Source organism: Mustela putorius, unplaced genomic scaffold, assembly GCF_011764305.1.
Source record: "Mustela putorius furo isolate JIRA1106 unplaced genomic scaffold, ASM1176430v1.1 tig00004007_pilon_pilon_pilon, whole genome shotgun sequence".
In the NCBI taxonomy this organism is placed as follows: domain Eukaryota; kingdom Metazoa; phylum Chordata; class Mammalia; order Carnivora; family Mustelidae; genus Mustela; species Mustela putorius.
Window position 1 is genome coordinate 13,425,897 of NW_025422145.1, and position 15,758 is coordinate 13,441,654.

Consider the following 15,758-nt stretch of genomic DNA (forward strand, 5'->3'; position numbering starts at 1 on the left):
AATAAAGAAATAAAATCTTTAAAAAAGACACTAAATATACACACAGTTTATGACCCCAGCCATTCCACTTCCAGGTGTTGGCTCAGCGGAAGTGAAAACACGTCCACATGTGAACACTTCCAAGTGTTCACAGAGCTTTAGGGGGAAACAGCCAAACCCAGAAACAACCCAAGGGCCCATCAACACGAGAATGGGTGAGGTCTCTCAGCGCTGTGGCCTCTCAGGAACACCCGGGCACACCACCGGCAATAAGGGCACACCGCCGCCGGGGGAGCCCCCACAGACATCCCGCTGAAGCCGAAGAAGCCAGGCCCAAGACAGGCTTGCTGGGTGACTCTGTTTACCTCAAATACCAGGAAGGACAGAAGGCAGATCAGGGCAGATCAGTGGTCACTCGGGGACTGGGAGGTGGGATAGGGGAACTGACCCAGAAGGGGCACAAGGAGGATTTGGGGGTGACTGAAACGCTCTGCAACATAGTATGTTAAACAGTAATACATGTCCCAGGGAAGGAAACCGTGCAAAGGAAGAAGAGGGGAGGGAGGGAAGGCTGCTCTTGTAAACAGGATGGTGACATGGTGGCATCTGAGCGCAGATCTGTGGTTAGTGGAGCCTGCAGTCACGTGGGGGAAGCGGAGACTGCAGGTGCAAAGGCCCTGAGGCAGGAGCATGCCTGTGGTGTTCCAGTGCACACCTGGGAGCCCTGCAGCTGCAGCTCCCTGACTGAGGGGGAGGGGGCGGGGAGGCCAGAAGGATGATGTCATTTCCTCTGAGGGAGGTGAGGAGCCCACAGAGGGTTCTGAAGGGTGGCGTGAGACTCAGGCTTGGAGACAGCCAGTTTCAGAGCTGTGCAGCTGTGCGGAGACGAGGCTGCTGGAGCCAGAGCAGAAGCAGGGAGCCCAGTGAGGAGGCCACTGCCGAAACGCAGGACCTGGTGGAGAACAACCAGGCCGGTGGAGGAACGAGTGGCCATATCTGGACATATATCCTGGATGGAGGAAAACCAAAAGGATTGGCTGATGGCCTGAATGTAGACCAGGAGGGCAAGAGAGGAGGCAGGGGGTGCCCACGGCAGCCACTACCTGCTTTCCGCCCCTGCGGCCCTGGGAATTGGCAAGTCCCCTCAGCTTGCTCACAGGGCGTCTGCAGGCCTCACGGGGCGTCTGCTCCTCTCAGTGGCTGAGCAAATCCTCCCGATTGATCGGGCACCGTACAGTGTGTTTTCTCTGACCACCAGCTGGAGGGCATTTTGGGGGGCTGCACTCAACATCGACACTGGTGAGTTCGCCAGGACCCCATCAGCTGGGGCAGCGGTGAGACTCCTTCAGGTGCCTTGGGGGGCGGCAGCACCACAAAGAGACTTGAATCAGGAAAGAGACAAGGAAAGGCTTGTTCTTGGACAAATTCTTTACATCCTTGGGATCCCTGATACAGCATGGGGGGGCCCTCTGCAGGTCCAGGATTCTTGTGGGCAGGTATGAGCTCAAAGCCTTCATAATTTGGATAATTCATATGTGCAGGATGCCTGGCCGGCTCAGTTGGTGGAGTGAGCAACTCTTGATCTCAGGGTTGTGAGTTTGAGCCCCACGCTGAATGCAGGGGTTACTTAAAAATAAAATCTTAGGGTGCCTGGGTGGCTCAGTCAGTTAAGCATCTGCTTTCAGCACAGGTCATGATCCCATAATTCCGGGATCGAGTCCCGCTTCGGGTTCCCTGCTTAGAGGGGGGTCTGCTTCTCCCTCTGCCGTTCACTGTGATTGTTCTGTCAAATATAAATTTTTAAAAAATCTTTAAAAAAAATAAAATTTAAAATTAAAAAAAATTAAAATCTTTAAAAGAAAACCTAAATGTGACGTGATTGATGAAATCTAACATTACCGTTTTCATGATAACAAAAAGAATTTTCTGTAAAAAACCAAGAAGTTTTCTACAAATCTAAAACTATTCTAAAACTATTGTAAAACAGAGGCTTTGCAAGTATAACAGCTAGAAATGCAATTAGTGGCAAGTAAAAGATGGACCAACAGCAGCTTAGAAGCACATGGACGCATGGATGGAGGCAGCTGTCGAAGACCGGATAGTGGACCCACCATGTCCTCACACCCACAGCTCCTGAACCTTTGCTGTCATTTGGTGTAACAGCTTGTCACCTCATGGTGGTAAGATGGCTGCTGATGTTTAAGCATCACATCAACATCCAAGACTAGAAGAAGGAAGTGGATGGGAAAAGATGTTGGCTGAGTATGTCCCTTTTACCAGGAAAAAGCCATCTTCCCAAGAAACCACCCACCGGACATCTGCTTCCCTCTTCTGGACCAACACTCCAGTGACCTTGCAGGAGATTGCAGAATTGAGCTTTTCACTTTTCCAGTATCTTCAGAGGAGGAAGCAAGGGAGGGGCATGGGCTTACCTGGCACGGAGGCTGCCACTGTACAAGAGCTGGGCTCAGTGCCTGTGTGCTCACTTGCTCTGGACGTGCGGGCAGAACCGTGGAGTCCCGGGCATGGAGATGGACGTCTCAAAGGTTAAAGACCTGAGGCAAGGGGCGCCTGCGTGGCTCAGTGGGTTAAAGCCTCTGCCTTCGGCTCAGGTCATGATCCCAGGGTCCTGGGATCGAGCCCCACATCGGGCTCTCTGCTCAGCAGGGAGCTTGCTTCCCTTCCTCTCTCTCTGCCTGCCTCTCTGCCTACTTGTGATCTCTGTCAAATTAAAAAAAAAAAAAAAAAAAAGACCTGAGGCGAGAGCATGTGGAGGGACAGACTGAGTAGCCCGCAGCTAAGGCAGCTCCTGCTGGAATGACATTTGTCACCTTGGGGAGGTCAGGGGAGCTCTGGGAAGGGCTGTTCTGTGTGGGAGGCTGTGGCAGGTGGAGACAGCTGCCCCCCTGGGCCCCGGGGACTTCTCCTGAGGAGACCACCGGCAGGCCCAGGGACTCTGTGGTCCCCAGAGGCAGCTGGGGTCCATGGAGCCCAAACAGCCAGTCCTCCCCACCGAGTGGTCCAGATTTGGGGGTTGTTCCTAGTCCAGCTCCAACCCAGGAGCAAAAGGGCTTCTCTGCTGGCACTGGGTGGACTTGGTTTCCACCTCCTGGATGCCCCAGCCCTGAGCAAAGAGGGGTCAATGCATATGGTGTTGTGGTGGGGATCCACTTGGCGCCCAGCCTGCCCTCCCAGCCCGCCATCCAGCTTCTCCAGGAGGGTGCGCTGGGGGCTCCCTGGAGGCCCAGAGCCCAACTCAGAGAGAACCCACCCCCACTGGAGTGTCCTGGCAATACCCCAACCCGTTCCCTCCCTCAGGGGCTTCTGTGGGGGATCCTCTGTTACTGGGGACCAGGGAGAACATGAGGAACAGGAGACGGAGAGGGGAAGAATGAGGAGAAGCAGCAGGGGCAGAAGGGGCGAGGGGTGCTGGGAGAGCTTGGAGGACAGAGGGAGGAGGAGGCATAGCAAGAGGTGGGGCGGGCTGAAGGCAGGAGAGGGGGCAGGGCAAGTGGCAGGTAATGAGGGGACTGGATCACAAAGGGAGGGCTGGGATTTGGATGCAGCGCTGACCTGAGTTACCGCTCCCTCCCCAGGCTGGTTCCCAGATGAGCAGGAGGCCGGGGCCCTGTTTGTTTTTTGATAAAACCAACCCCAAGGCAGGTACTGTGGTCTGGTAACAACACCAGGGTCATCAAAACAACACGAACCAATGCTTGAGAAGCTGCTCCTTAGGAAGGGGGCCAAAAAGCAAGCCAGCCAGAACCCCGTGCTGCCTTCTCAGAAACTCGCTTCATAGGCAATTTCTAGCTGGAGACACTTTGTAAGCAGTCCGCCGGCATGACCGCACCTAGCTGCTTCCTTGACTTCTAGAATGAATCTTTGTGTGAACCACCATCGGGTTCACACAACCACAGAGCCCTCAGCTGGCACATCCATGGGCTGCAGGGAACCCCAGGTGGGTGAAGATGAGGTTCTCGGGATGGGGGGACCTCTGGGGGGCAGGCCCAGGAGGCCAGGGCCCCCGCTGCAGAGGAGAGGGCGGGAGAGGGGCAGTCCCAGGGGAAGGGGGTTAGCTGACATACCCTCTGTGGCCCAGGACTTGCCCCCGCCACCCGCCACGGGCTCAGGCCAGCTGACTCTAGCCCACTGTGTCGCCAGGCTTAGTGACCTCCCATCTCATTGTTTTGCTCTGTCCTTGTAGGACTACTCACAGAATCAGCAGTGAGTCACTCCTGAGTCAGCTCCTGGGGGTGCAGAGGCCCTGGTTGCCTCAGCCCAAATCCGGGAGACCTGGTTCTCAGGGGAGGGAGGGGACATCCCACTCTCATATGGGCGGGTTTTTCCTCACTAGCCCAGTTTTGGAAACCCAACAGGCAGGTTGGGGGCCTGGACTGGCCCTGCAGCCCTCTGGGCCTCCCGCTTCCTCTCTCTGTGGCCTTCCAGTGGGAGGGGGGCATAGAAAAGAAGTGCAAAGGCCGGGGGTCAGAATGCTGAAACACAGGTGCACGGGACACCTGGTCCCTGGCGTGCCACCAGTCACACCCATCTGCTCCATTTTAGTCCCAGGTGTACCCCTGCTTCCCAATGTCCCCACACCTGGAAAAACAGCAACAGGGGAATAAATAATTTATTGAAATTAGAATAAATAAGATATACGGGCAGGGCTACAAATAACTGTAAAAATCGTTAATATATATACACATAGAAAGGTGCTCCTGCGGGTGGGGCAGGGCCTTGCTGCAGAGGCAGCAGTGCCGGTACGCAGGCGCCCCTGGGAGGCAGGTGGCACTTACAATGGCGGCCTCCCATCTCCCTGGATCCTAAGGCACAAGGCCAGGGGAGGGCCTGCTCCCCTGCGAGTGCCCACGTAGCTGCACCCCCTGCACGATCCGCATCACCCAGGAGCGGTGGGCAGCCAGGCTGATGTAGACGCCAGGCCGGTCGCGCTCTGCGCAGCCCTCACCCCAGCTGATGATGCCCGCCAGCAGCCAGGTGCCCTCCACCTGGCACATGAGGGGGCCTCCGGAGTCACCCTGTGGAGAGGAGGTGAGGTCAGGGACCCATGTGGGTCAGGGCTGGGCAGAGCCCAGGACTGACACCTCAGGTGGCAAGGGGTTCCCTTGTAGGGTGGGTGGTGGGGGTGGGCTTCTGCAACCTGGAGGACAGGCCCTCACTGCTGGTGAGGGGCACTTTGAGCCAGACCTCGGCACTCACAGCCCAAGCCACATCAGCACCCCAGGTAGCAGAGGAGGAGCCACGAGCAGGATCTAGTGTCCGAGCCACCCACTGTATGGAGCTGGAGCTGGGGGCCAGGACGGAGGAACCCCCTCAGAAGAAGGCAAGCTCCCAGAGAGTGGGGTCTGGCACCCCAAGACGCTCAGCAGAGCTTTGGTGTATGGCCTGGCGGACGGGTGCCTGGGCCAAGCAGAGGCCCAGTTCTGTAGGCACCTCGGGAACTTGCGGGTCCCAGCTGACTTGGGGGGTGGGCAGCGGGCAGTGCTGGGAAGAAGGTGGGTGCTCACCAGACAGGCATCTCGCTGCCCCTCCAGGTAGCCCGCACACAGCATGTCCTCAGTGATGGCCCCCTGCCCTGCTCCCCTCCAGTATAGGCGGCTGCAGATTTCTGAGTCGATGATGGGAACCTCCAGTTTCTGCAGGGTCTGGGGATGGGGCAGGGGCACTGGGGGCAGGGAACAGGGCATCAGGCTTGGGAAACCCTCTCTTCACTGTCCCCACGGCCCCTCAGTCCCCCTTGGAGGCCATTCTCAAAGGCTAACGATCAACTCTGTCAGATTCTCCCAAACGCCTATAGAAAACCCCAATTCCCAGACTCCACCTCTGGATCTACTGAACCCAAACAGGAGTGTGCATCCTGAGACCCAGAATTTTTGGAGATTGGAGATGCCCACAAATGGAGAGAATCATGGGTCCCAGCTCAACACCACCTTGTCCAGCGTGGGGACAGGACAAGGGAAGTGGTCACCATCACCCCATGCTGGAGGCTATTAGGACATGAAAGTCCCCCAAACCCCAGGGAACTGGAGGCCTTGGGGACAGTCTGCAGACCCTCCCCAGCCCATAACTGGAGTTCCTGGAGAAGCCCCGTAGGATGACCATGGGGAGGCTGCCCGCAACCTCAGACTCAGGGACCCCCAGGAACCTGGTGTCATTTCTTGTACTTCTTTTGGAATCTGGTTGAGGTCCCATTTTTCTTACACTTTTTCCTCTTAGCCTCCCTCCCCATTATCTACCTACCTGCCTTCCTTCCCTCCCTCCCTTCCTTTTTTTCTGCTTCTCTGTCTCTTACTTTATCTGACTTATGATGTTTTTCAGACTTGGTCTGACAATTCTGTTTTCTGGTTATGGTGACTATGTCCTTCTGGAAATTTTGCCCGCAATTATGGCACACTGCCACCAGGAGGAGCCCGTTTCCCACTTGGACATCGGTCCGCAGTCAGCCTGGCCCCACACTCTTCTTCCAGCCCTTCCTCCATCACTTAATAGCCTCGCTGATCTGCCTGTTGCGGCCTCAGGACGTAGCCACAGATCCCTTTTATGGAGAGAGGCCCAAAGCTGTCTGCCTAGCTCTCCATGACTCCCCACCTCTGGACTGCAGCTCACTTTTTGTCTCTGTCATCAGAAGAGAGTCTTTTTCCTTCTGCTACGCCTCTGGCCTCTGCCCTCTGCTCCCCACCATCCCTGTGTTCCTGGCTACCCTCCAGCCCGGGAGAAGCCACACCTCCGTCACGGATGCTCCCCCAGCCTGCAATCCAGCAGCGTGTGTTCGGAGAGAGGTGGACGGAGGAATCCGGCAGGCAGATGGGCAGGACTCGCTCAGAGAAGCGGATGGAGTGCTCCAGGCGCACCAGGGCGATGTCCGCACGGGAGCCCTCTCTCCAGGAGTACACGGGGTGGGACCGAACCCAGGCGATACCCACCTCCTGGGACCTCGGGCCAGGGTTCCCCAGCCGCCAGGCCCCTAGCAGCACAGAGAACTGGGATGGGTTGTTCAGATTGCTGGCAGGAGAGGAAAGGAGATCGGGTCACTAAGGAACCTGGGGCGTAGGGTGCCAGGAAGGGTCTGGGGGATGACATGCTCAGGAAGGCCCCTGAAGCAGGGTCTCTCTTCTGAGAGGCTCTGAGACTGGACTGAGACCTGGAGGCTGAGGCTGAGTGGGGAGCCCACGGTCTAGGGCAGAAAGCCTGGGTGTCAAGTACAGGACAGGCCATACGTACCCCTTGAAGCAGTGGGCGGCGGTGACCACCCAGCGGCTGGTGAGCAGCGAGCCAGCACAGTGGTGGGTCCCGTTCTTCTGGATGCTCACGACCCAGGGCCACTCGGCATCGCTGCTGTCCTCGCCACCCACGATCCGGTTCAGCCGCTGCGGCTTCCCACAGGTCGGGGGAGCTGGTGGAGAAGAGTCACGTTTTGTCACCCCTGGGGCCCAAACCTCCCGCCCTGGCTATGCCCCGTGCGTGTGTTGGGGGGCCCTTCCCCGCCCTTCCTCTGCCCTCCCCTCAGGCTGGCCTTCCTCTGAGCGCCTCTCACCCGCTGATGTTGCCCTGCCCTGGGCCCCCTCTCGGCTCTGCTTTCCCGGTCCCCTTTGCAGCCTGCCTTCCTCTCCTGCTCCCCCAAGACAGACAGACTCCCCTGCCCCTGCCACTTGGTACAGGCCCCACTCACCAGGTATCCTGGAGGGAATAGCATGGAGGGAAGCTGCAGGAGAGAGAAGGAAGAGTCAGGTGAGCGGAGAGGAGGCCTCCGCCCCCAGTGCCCAGGGCAGCTCCCCAGACCTCCAGGGTGGGGCATTTCCTGGAGCCTGGGTAGAGCTGAAGGAAACCTCAGGCGCCCTCTCTCAGTTGCAGCCTTACCCTCCCACCAGCCTCCTGGCCCGCCTGTGCCCACGCTCCATCCCACCTGCCTGGCAGAGGACGGCCGGCTCCTGGGCACCTCTCACGGAGGCTAAGAGTCGGGGCGCACACGCCCAACCCTCTTAGGTTTCCCCCAGACCTGAGGGTGGGATCCGAGACCCTCTCTATCCCCAGCCCGAGGCCTACAACAGAAATGCGTGGACCAGAGAGTGGGGAGGAAGACGAGGATGAAGGGGACAATGGATAGCTCAGGGAGGGCTGAGGTGTGGTGAGGTCCAGGCAGGGGCGCAGCCTGCCTCAGTGTGTCCTGAAGTCCTGCTGGCAGCCACAGGACACAGCAGAGAGGAGCAAGCAGCAGAGAAGGCGGGGGGGGGGGGGGCGGCGGAAAGGAATGGAGACCAGGTGTAGGCAGGGCTGGGAGGGACCGGCAGGTGGGCAGGTGCTGAGTAGGGAGCAGGAAGGGGGTGGCTATGGAGGGTGCAGAGGAGGGGGGGGGGCAGAGCCTCAGAACTCACCTGCAGAAGCCAGAAGCAGCAGTGGGGTTAAGATCCTGAGACCGCCCCCACCCAGGGCTGGGGGAGCTCTGGAAACTACCATGGCCAGCAGGGGCACAGGCGCAGGGCTGGGAGAGCAGTCCTGCCCGTGACAGGGTGTGTGGAGTTCCCTACAGGTCACCCGAGGTTTTATCCTGGGAGGTGGAATGCTGTTGGACCAGTCCCCCAACTGAGTGAGTGGTTCAGTCCCTGCCACCCCAGGCTATAGGTCACAGGAGGGGTGGGACTACTGGGAGGAAATGAGCCGTTAAGGGGAATGGGGGCTCTAACTGAGACCCCTCCCTCTGCCCTGGAGCAGTGGACTCAGGGATCTGGTTTGGGAGCTCAGGACCCTGGCTCCAGCTGTGGGCCCCGGATCTACCCTCTGGAGGAGCAGAACCCGGACCCAGAGGTCTAGGCCAGTGGCACTGACACTGCGAAAGTCCCCCAGTTTGGGTGCTGAAGGGCGGGCCTGGGGCCTAGGCCTGCAGAAGCTTGAAGGCTAGGATAAGGGGTCTTGGCGAGGTCCCAGGGCCTTGGGGAGAAGGGGGCTGCCCAGAAAGGCTCAGTAACGGCTCCTTCCTCCAGGGGCCACCGTGACTCAGCCAGGAGACCTCACCAAGCCCCGGGCTCTGGGATCCCGTTAACCACTTCCTGGAAGGCTATGAATCAGGCCCCCAGTGACTGCTTGTCATGTGTGTCCTGCCACTTGGTGGCGAACGACTCACCCCTCACCTGGACTGCAGGGAAGACCAGGCAGGGCCGGCCAGGTGCCCAGGTGGCTGACTGACACGGCTGCCTGGGCAGGGCTGGGTGGCATCCCCCACACTTGGGTCAGAGAGCAGCGGGGCTCCGCTGGCGCAGGGGGTGCCCCAGATGAGACCCGGTGACCCGGGGTCCCCACCAGTTCCTCCCTCAGTGCCCCGATCCCATGATGCCCCCACCCCAAGCAGGAGGGGCAGACCGAATCCTCTTCCGAGACCCACCGTGTATCTCTGTCCTTTTGTTCATTTGATCAATAAACCCTGTGCTGGGAAGAAGCACAACATAGTGGGAGCCTACCGTGGGCCCCACCCCGCTGTATCTCAGCAGAGGAAACGGCCTGGTGAGAGGGTGGAGTTGGGGTGGGGGGAGCCTAGATTTGAACCTCAATCTGGAGGCAGGTGACTGGACGGGACTCAGCAGATCCTGAGGGATCCTGGTCCAGGGGCTGGATGGTTTTTACCCAAGGGCCTAGGTGTGGGGGTGCTGGGAGTCTCAGGGGCCCAAGAAGGTGCCGGACTCTGACGGTGGCCAGCGAAGGCCGCCCAGAAAAGGAGGACCTCGAAACAGAGGCCCAGAGGGCAATTGGGAGTGGGCCGTGCAGAGACTCAGGCAGGAGGGTCCTCGCAGGAGAGAGGGAGTCTGGGCTGGGAGGAGCTGGGGGCCCTCCAGGCCGCACCTCAGTGCACCCCGCTGGGCACACACCCTCAGCCTCTCTGGCGCTCCCCAGCTTGGCCAACATGCTCCGCTCTCACAGCCTGTGTGGGGGGCCGACTCCAGCGCTGCCTCCCCACCCAGGATGGAAGGGTCTGGCGGTGGCAGGTGTCAGCAACTGGCCACCTCCCCTGGAGACGGGGGGTGTCAGTACCAAAGGACCATCGTTGTGTGTTACTGACCCCCCTCCCCCACTCCCGCTTCAGTGGGAAGGGCAGGAGAAAACTGGGGGTTAAACTGCAGCCAGAATCACCCCTCCACGTCAGGGCGAGCCCGCCCTCCGCTGCACCCCGCCCACCCCGAACAGCCCCCACCTAATACACTCTTCCCAGGACTGGGAGGAGGGGGCTGCCCGAGAGCACCCTCGCCCAGTCTCCAAGGTGAGGGGCTGGTTCTGCAGGTGCTCTCCCTCACCTGCCTCCGATCCTGGGTCACCCCTGTACTCCATGCCTAGCCTCAAGCTCCCCCAACCCACTCCCTTCCTGCTACTAAGGTGGCTGGCCTCCCAGGCTCATTTGATAAGCATTTACTGGGCAACTGCCGTAGGCCAGGGCCTGTGCTGGGCACTGGGAAACAGTGGTGGGTAAGACACAGGTCCTGTCTTCAGGCAGCCTGCATCTTCCCTGCGCTGGGAGGTGGACACGACGATGGTGAGTCAGGGACGAGGGCAGAGGGGATTCTGGAGGATTCTGCTGGGCTGAACCACTCCAGACAGCTGCCTCCCCAGCGTCCTCTGTGTAACAGCCTTTCCTGACACCTGGGTGACTGCCCAGGTGACCCAAGGGGCAGGCATGTGTCCTGAGAGGTCACTGTCCCCAAGACAGGGTAGCCTGGCTGAGGGCCTCAAGCAGAGGGACCTGGCAGGTGCCACAGAAGTCCTGAAAAGCCAGTGAACTCTGGCACGGGTCCTAAGCAAGGCCCCAGTTCCCAGAGTGGGAAACCTGGCATGATTCAATGGTCAACCAAAGACCCACGGCTGTATGCTGGAGGGACGCCAGGCGTGCTGGCTGGGCCCCTCATCACCTGGGCACCCACCCTGCCGCCTACCTGTAGCCGTCTATCTGGGGTGCCCTCTCAGGGCCAAGGATGAGGCCAGAGGTATGCAGGACGCAGGGGACTGCGGAGCTAGTCCCACCACGCTCCAGGCAGAGGAGCGCCTACTAATGCCATCCCCGGCAGAGCAGACATCCGCATCGGGCCACACACTCACCCCCAACCCACAACCACCAGGGCCCGCTGGGCACAGCTGCCACCAGCCCAGGACACAGCAGGGAGTGAACTGAAACCAACCCCAGAGGAAAGACAAAAACAATAGGAATAAATCATTTAGTCTGATGGATGATGAAGTCCTGGGGAAGCCCAACCAAGAAGGGGATGCGGCCGGGGAGAGGGTGGCCCTTGTGTCGGGACACAGGACAGTGCTCCCTCCAGTGCTCCAGTCGGAGGTCATTCCGGCCCCCGGAACCACACCAGCAAAGGCTCCACTGGCTGGGACTGGCGGATTTGAGCTGTGGCAGAGGAGAGGCATGGCGGCGGGGTTGAGGGGGAGAGGCATCTAGGTGACACTGACCTGGGCTCCAGGGAACCAGACAGGGAAAGAAGTGGGGAGGCTGTTCCACGGGGAGGGCACAGGGACAGGGTGCTTGGGGGTGCGGGGAGCGGCTCTCAGCAGACGGTGAGAGGACCCATGTGGCCCATGTGCCTGAGCCCCACGTCCACAGCAGTAGGACCCACAGAGCCGAGCCGAAGCAACCCCGTGTACATCCACGGATGAGTGGACAAACAGTGTGGCCTGTCCACCCACCCAACAGAATAGCATCGATAGTATCCAGCCATAACAAGGAAAGAAGCACCGGACATCTGCCATGGGGGTGGGGGGCGTGGGGTGGAGGACACTGGGCTCAGTGACAAGAGCTGGACATAAAAGGACAGATACGGCAGGATTCCACTTCCAGGAGGTCCCGGAGGTTGTACAGCCACAGCCCCAGGATGTGGAAGGGGTGTGCCAGGGGCCAGGGAGGGGCCTGCAGTTAGGGTTTGGCGGGGACAGTCCTTCGGGAAGCTGGCGAGAGCCAGCAGAGCACTCACAGGAGCAGGGAAATGGAAGCTCCTCCCTCCACGTGGGCCTCAGTTTAACCATCTGTGAGGAGGCTCGGCCCCACCTTGCCTGTCTAGGTACAGGAGGCAGGGCGCTCAGGTGTAGGGCCTGGCAGCCTGCAGGGCTTAGCACCAGTGAGCAACACCGGCCACAAGTCTGCAGGCAAGGGTTTCTGGGGCACTAGTGGCTTTCAGGAACCATTTGTCCCTGGCTGGCAGGCCCCGGGGACACCCGAGGACATGGCTCACTGGCTGGTGTTCCGTCATTGGGGATTCCTTCCTCTGGTCTAACCGCACTCCTGAGCTCTCCTAGGAACCCACAGGTCCCCAACCCTGTCCCAGGACCCACTTAGAGCCCCTCCTCCACCCCAGCCCAGCCCCCATAACCAGAGCCTTCCATTTTCCGTTCTTTGCCCAGGCCCCTCATGGTCTCCCTGATTCTGCCCATCCCCATCCTGGCCACAGAGCTCTGCTACTCCCTTCCACCCCAGGTGTCTTTGGTGGCTCGACTGGGGCCTCAAGCGGCAAACACAGTGAATCCTCTCCCCATCTTCCAGCTCTCCAGCCTGGCCTGTGTGGTCTGAGCACATCCCCAAACACCACCTACCTAAAACTCAGGGGAAAAAAGCTTTCTCCACCTTATAATAGCATTGCCTTCTGTGCCACATCGCAGCCCCCTGTTGCCCAGGCTTCCTTTCTCTGGTCTTAGGGGTCCCCCTGCCCCACTCCCTTCCTCACTCCCACAATTCCTAAATACAGAGCTCAGCTGCCTGACTCTGAATGCTACACTCCATTTGTTAATTATAGGACTCAGGTATCTCTGTGCTGCTGGCTAATGTCTTCCGGGAATAGAAAGCATTGTTAGTTCTTGTGGTCCACTAAGACCTTCAGGCATCTTCCAAGCTGCACTTAGAGCTGCTCCACTATCCCTTACTGATTTACTATCTTCTGCTATGACACCTCTCTAAGTCAGCTTGCTCTAGAATTTTCCCTCCATGCCTTAGAGCACTCTCCAAAGTTTTGTTCACAACCATTTCCTCCTTCAGAAAAGCTGGCTGTACACTGGGTTTCTTAGGGCTAACCACGTTTTTTCAGTAACTCTCACTGTTCTCATGGAAAAATAACTCATCAGTTTGGCTGTGAATCTGTGAGGAGGAAAGCAGTCAGTCCTACAGACCTATAAGTGGTCTTGTCCACCCTAGGGGCCAGAACCCCTTACACCTCCATTCCCTCGCCTACACACCACCTCTCTGGTTGGCGGAACATCCTTTCTTTTGCCCACACCACCATCACAAGAATTGTCTCCTTGTGTCTGGGCAGGCTGAAGGATCACAGGTAAACGCAGCCCCCTTTGCTCTGTTCACCTTTCAAACTGCACGTTTACTAGAGGGATGTGTTCCCACGGGCTCTGACTGGCTAGAAAGAGCTGGTCGTTAAGTTTGCAGGAAGTCTTCAAGTGGCTGACATCACGTTAGTATTCTGAAATCAGGGGGGGACAACGTACACCACCAAAATCAGCAAATGCCACAAAACAGGCCTTTCCCCTGAGGCGGCACACCGTGAAGTTCTGACCAGCAAGCCCCCTGAGTGTCTTCCACGTGACCAGCCTGGGCTAGAGCGAGACTCCCAGCACTGGGGCATGTCTCCTTCCACTTGGACGGACTGGAGCCCGCTCTCACAACAAAACTGACATGAGTCCGGAAGGGCTGTGCTTCTCCACGACCAGGAAGCAGAAGGGAGCTCTAGGTTGGGAAGGCCCAGGGCCGGGCCCAGAGGAGCCTGCTGGGAAAAAGGGCAGACGGCAACAGGCAAGCTGGCTGTGTACCCATCACCAGGCTGGGCAGCTCCCAGCACTCTTGGTGACATATAAGTGACTCACAGATGAAGGGGAGGGGGCAGGACCTCAGAGTCTTGAGGTCAGAAGTCATGGCCAAGGGCTCATGGAAAGGAAGTGAATGCTGCACGGGATCAGCCACATCTGGGGGCAGGTGTAGAACGAGGGGCCCTCGTCCAGTTCCCGAGGGAGCTGGTCCCAGAGCCAGGAGCGGCAGCACCCCAGCCTTCCTTCAGAGCTTCCCACAGAGACGTGACCTAGTCCCCCTGGTGACCTGCACAGCCGAGTCATGCCTGCAGAAAGGAAGCATGGAAAACCAGACCCAGCCTCCCCCACAGGGTGGAGAGCCACCTCCAACCACGTTCCTCCTCCCCCTCACCCCTCCAGGGCAATGGGTGACTTCTGGTTTCTGCTAATGAATGGCTTCTGGTTTCTCCAGCCTGGAGGACAGACAGTTCTGGGGCATAGGTCAATGATTGGGATGGGGACCCCTATCTGTGCTGGAAGTTGGTGGAGGGGGAGGCCCAGTGCACTTAGTGAGGTATGAGGCACCCACTTCCACTCATCACTGCCTGTCCTTCAAGCCCGTCTGGGTGCTGAGGACTTGGGACCCCCAATGGGCACCCCCAGACCTCAGATCCACTTGGACGGTCCAGCCCTAAGGTGAGCCATCCCATCAGCCTTTGCCTCTCCACCCGTATCCAAATGAAGAGGAAAAACTACTCTGTACACGCAGAATACTCTTCTGACACCAGACATGTGGGATTTTGCTCACCAAGCAGTTCTCCAGCTTTCCAGGGACACCAACTGGACTTGGCGCAGACCCCACAGGGTAAGGGCTCAGCCTCATAAGATCCCCCCAACTCCAGGTACCAACTGATGTGGCTACAAATCCAGGGTTCCCAGAACCCCCTCCTCAGGTTCTGTAATTTGCTAGGATGGCTCACAGAACTCAAGGGAACACTTATGTTTTCTAATTTATTGTATGATAAAGGATGGAGGAACAGCCAGATGTAACGATACAGAGGGCAAAGTCAGGAAGGGTCCCGAACACAGGAACTACCATGTCGTGGAGCTGGGGTGTGCCGTGCTCCCAGCACATGGACGTGCTCACCAACATGGAGGCTCCCCGAACCCCACAGTTCAGGGATATTCATGGAGGCTCACCTTGTGGGCGTGAATGATGATTCACCCCATCTCCAGCACCTTCCAGTTTCCTGTAGACTTGGGCTTTCTGGTGATGGGCCTATCCTAGAGCTATCCAGAGTCCACCCAGAGTTGCCTCCTCAAACAAAAGACACCTCTGCCACCCAGAAAATGCCAAGGGATTTAGGAGCTGTGGGTCAGCCGCTGGTCCCAGTGTATCTGCAGTAGGAGGCCTGAAAAGAAGATTTGGATCATGGATCACAGGGCATCCGTTTCAAAGACAGCCATCTGGAATAAACAGGTCACCAGCTGTGTGACAAAGCTACCAGTTACAACCAGACAAGGAGCCAGGCCGACCCCCTCGTGGAAAGTCCCGGGTGGGCTAGGTAACTGGCCCCTAGAATAACCGCACTCCTCCCTTCCTGTGCCCTAATTCCTGCTCTTTGTTTAAATCCACCAGTAAACAGAGAGATCACGAGACCCCAGCCCTCTCCAGCTTGGACCCTAGGAAAGGCAGAGCCCTGGTGGGTGCCCTTCCCTACCTCCCGGAGACCTCACTGGGTGGCCCGGGTGAACGGTGGCTTCTCCAGGACTTGAGAGTAACAAATCTGGGTTTATTTTGTTTCCAGTTTCCTGATGGTCCCTGCTGAGGTGCATCTTGCAATCAACCACAGGAACCACAAGGGCCTAAACAGTCACAACCGTCACATGGTGTCTGGGGGTCCCACCACCGTAGTGCAGGCACACAAGTGCCCTGAGTGCCCCCGCCTAGAGAGAGCAGCACCATCAATGGGACCCGCAGCAGGCCACGGGGGTCC

The 15,758-nt window shown here is 58.5% G+C and overlaps 1 protein-coding gene across 1 annotated transcript; it reads right to left on the minus strand.

Moving 5' to 3' along the window:
• Positions 1 to 4,591: 4,591 nt before the first annotated feature.
• On the minus strand, positions 4,592 to 14,955 carry PRSS22 (serine protease 22). Its single transcript, XM_004750655.3, has 6 exons — positions 8,370 to 14,955; positions 7,667 to 7,699; positions 7,219 to 7,390; positions 6,722 to 6,999; positions 5,505 to 5,662; positions 4,592 to 5,015 (listed from the first exon to the last, which is right to left on the minus strand). The coding sequence occupies exons 1-6, from the start codon at positions 8,449 to 8,451 to the stop codon at positions 4,803 to 4,805; spliced, it is 936 nt and encodes a 311-aa protein (XP_004750712.1). The 5' UTR covers positions 8,452 to 14,955; the 3' UTR covers positions 4,592 to 4,802.
• Positions 14,956 to 15,758: the final 803 nt, after the last annotated feature.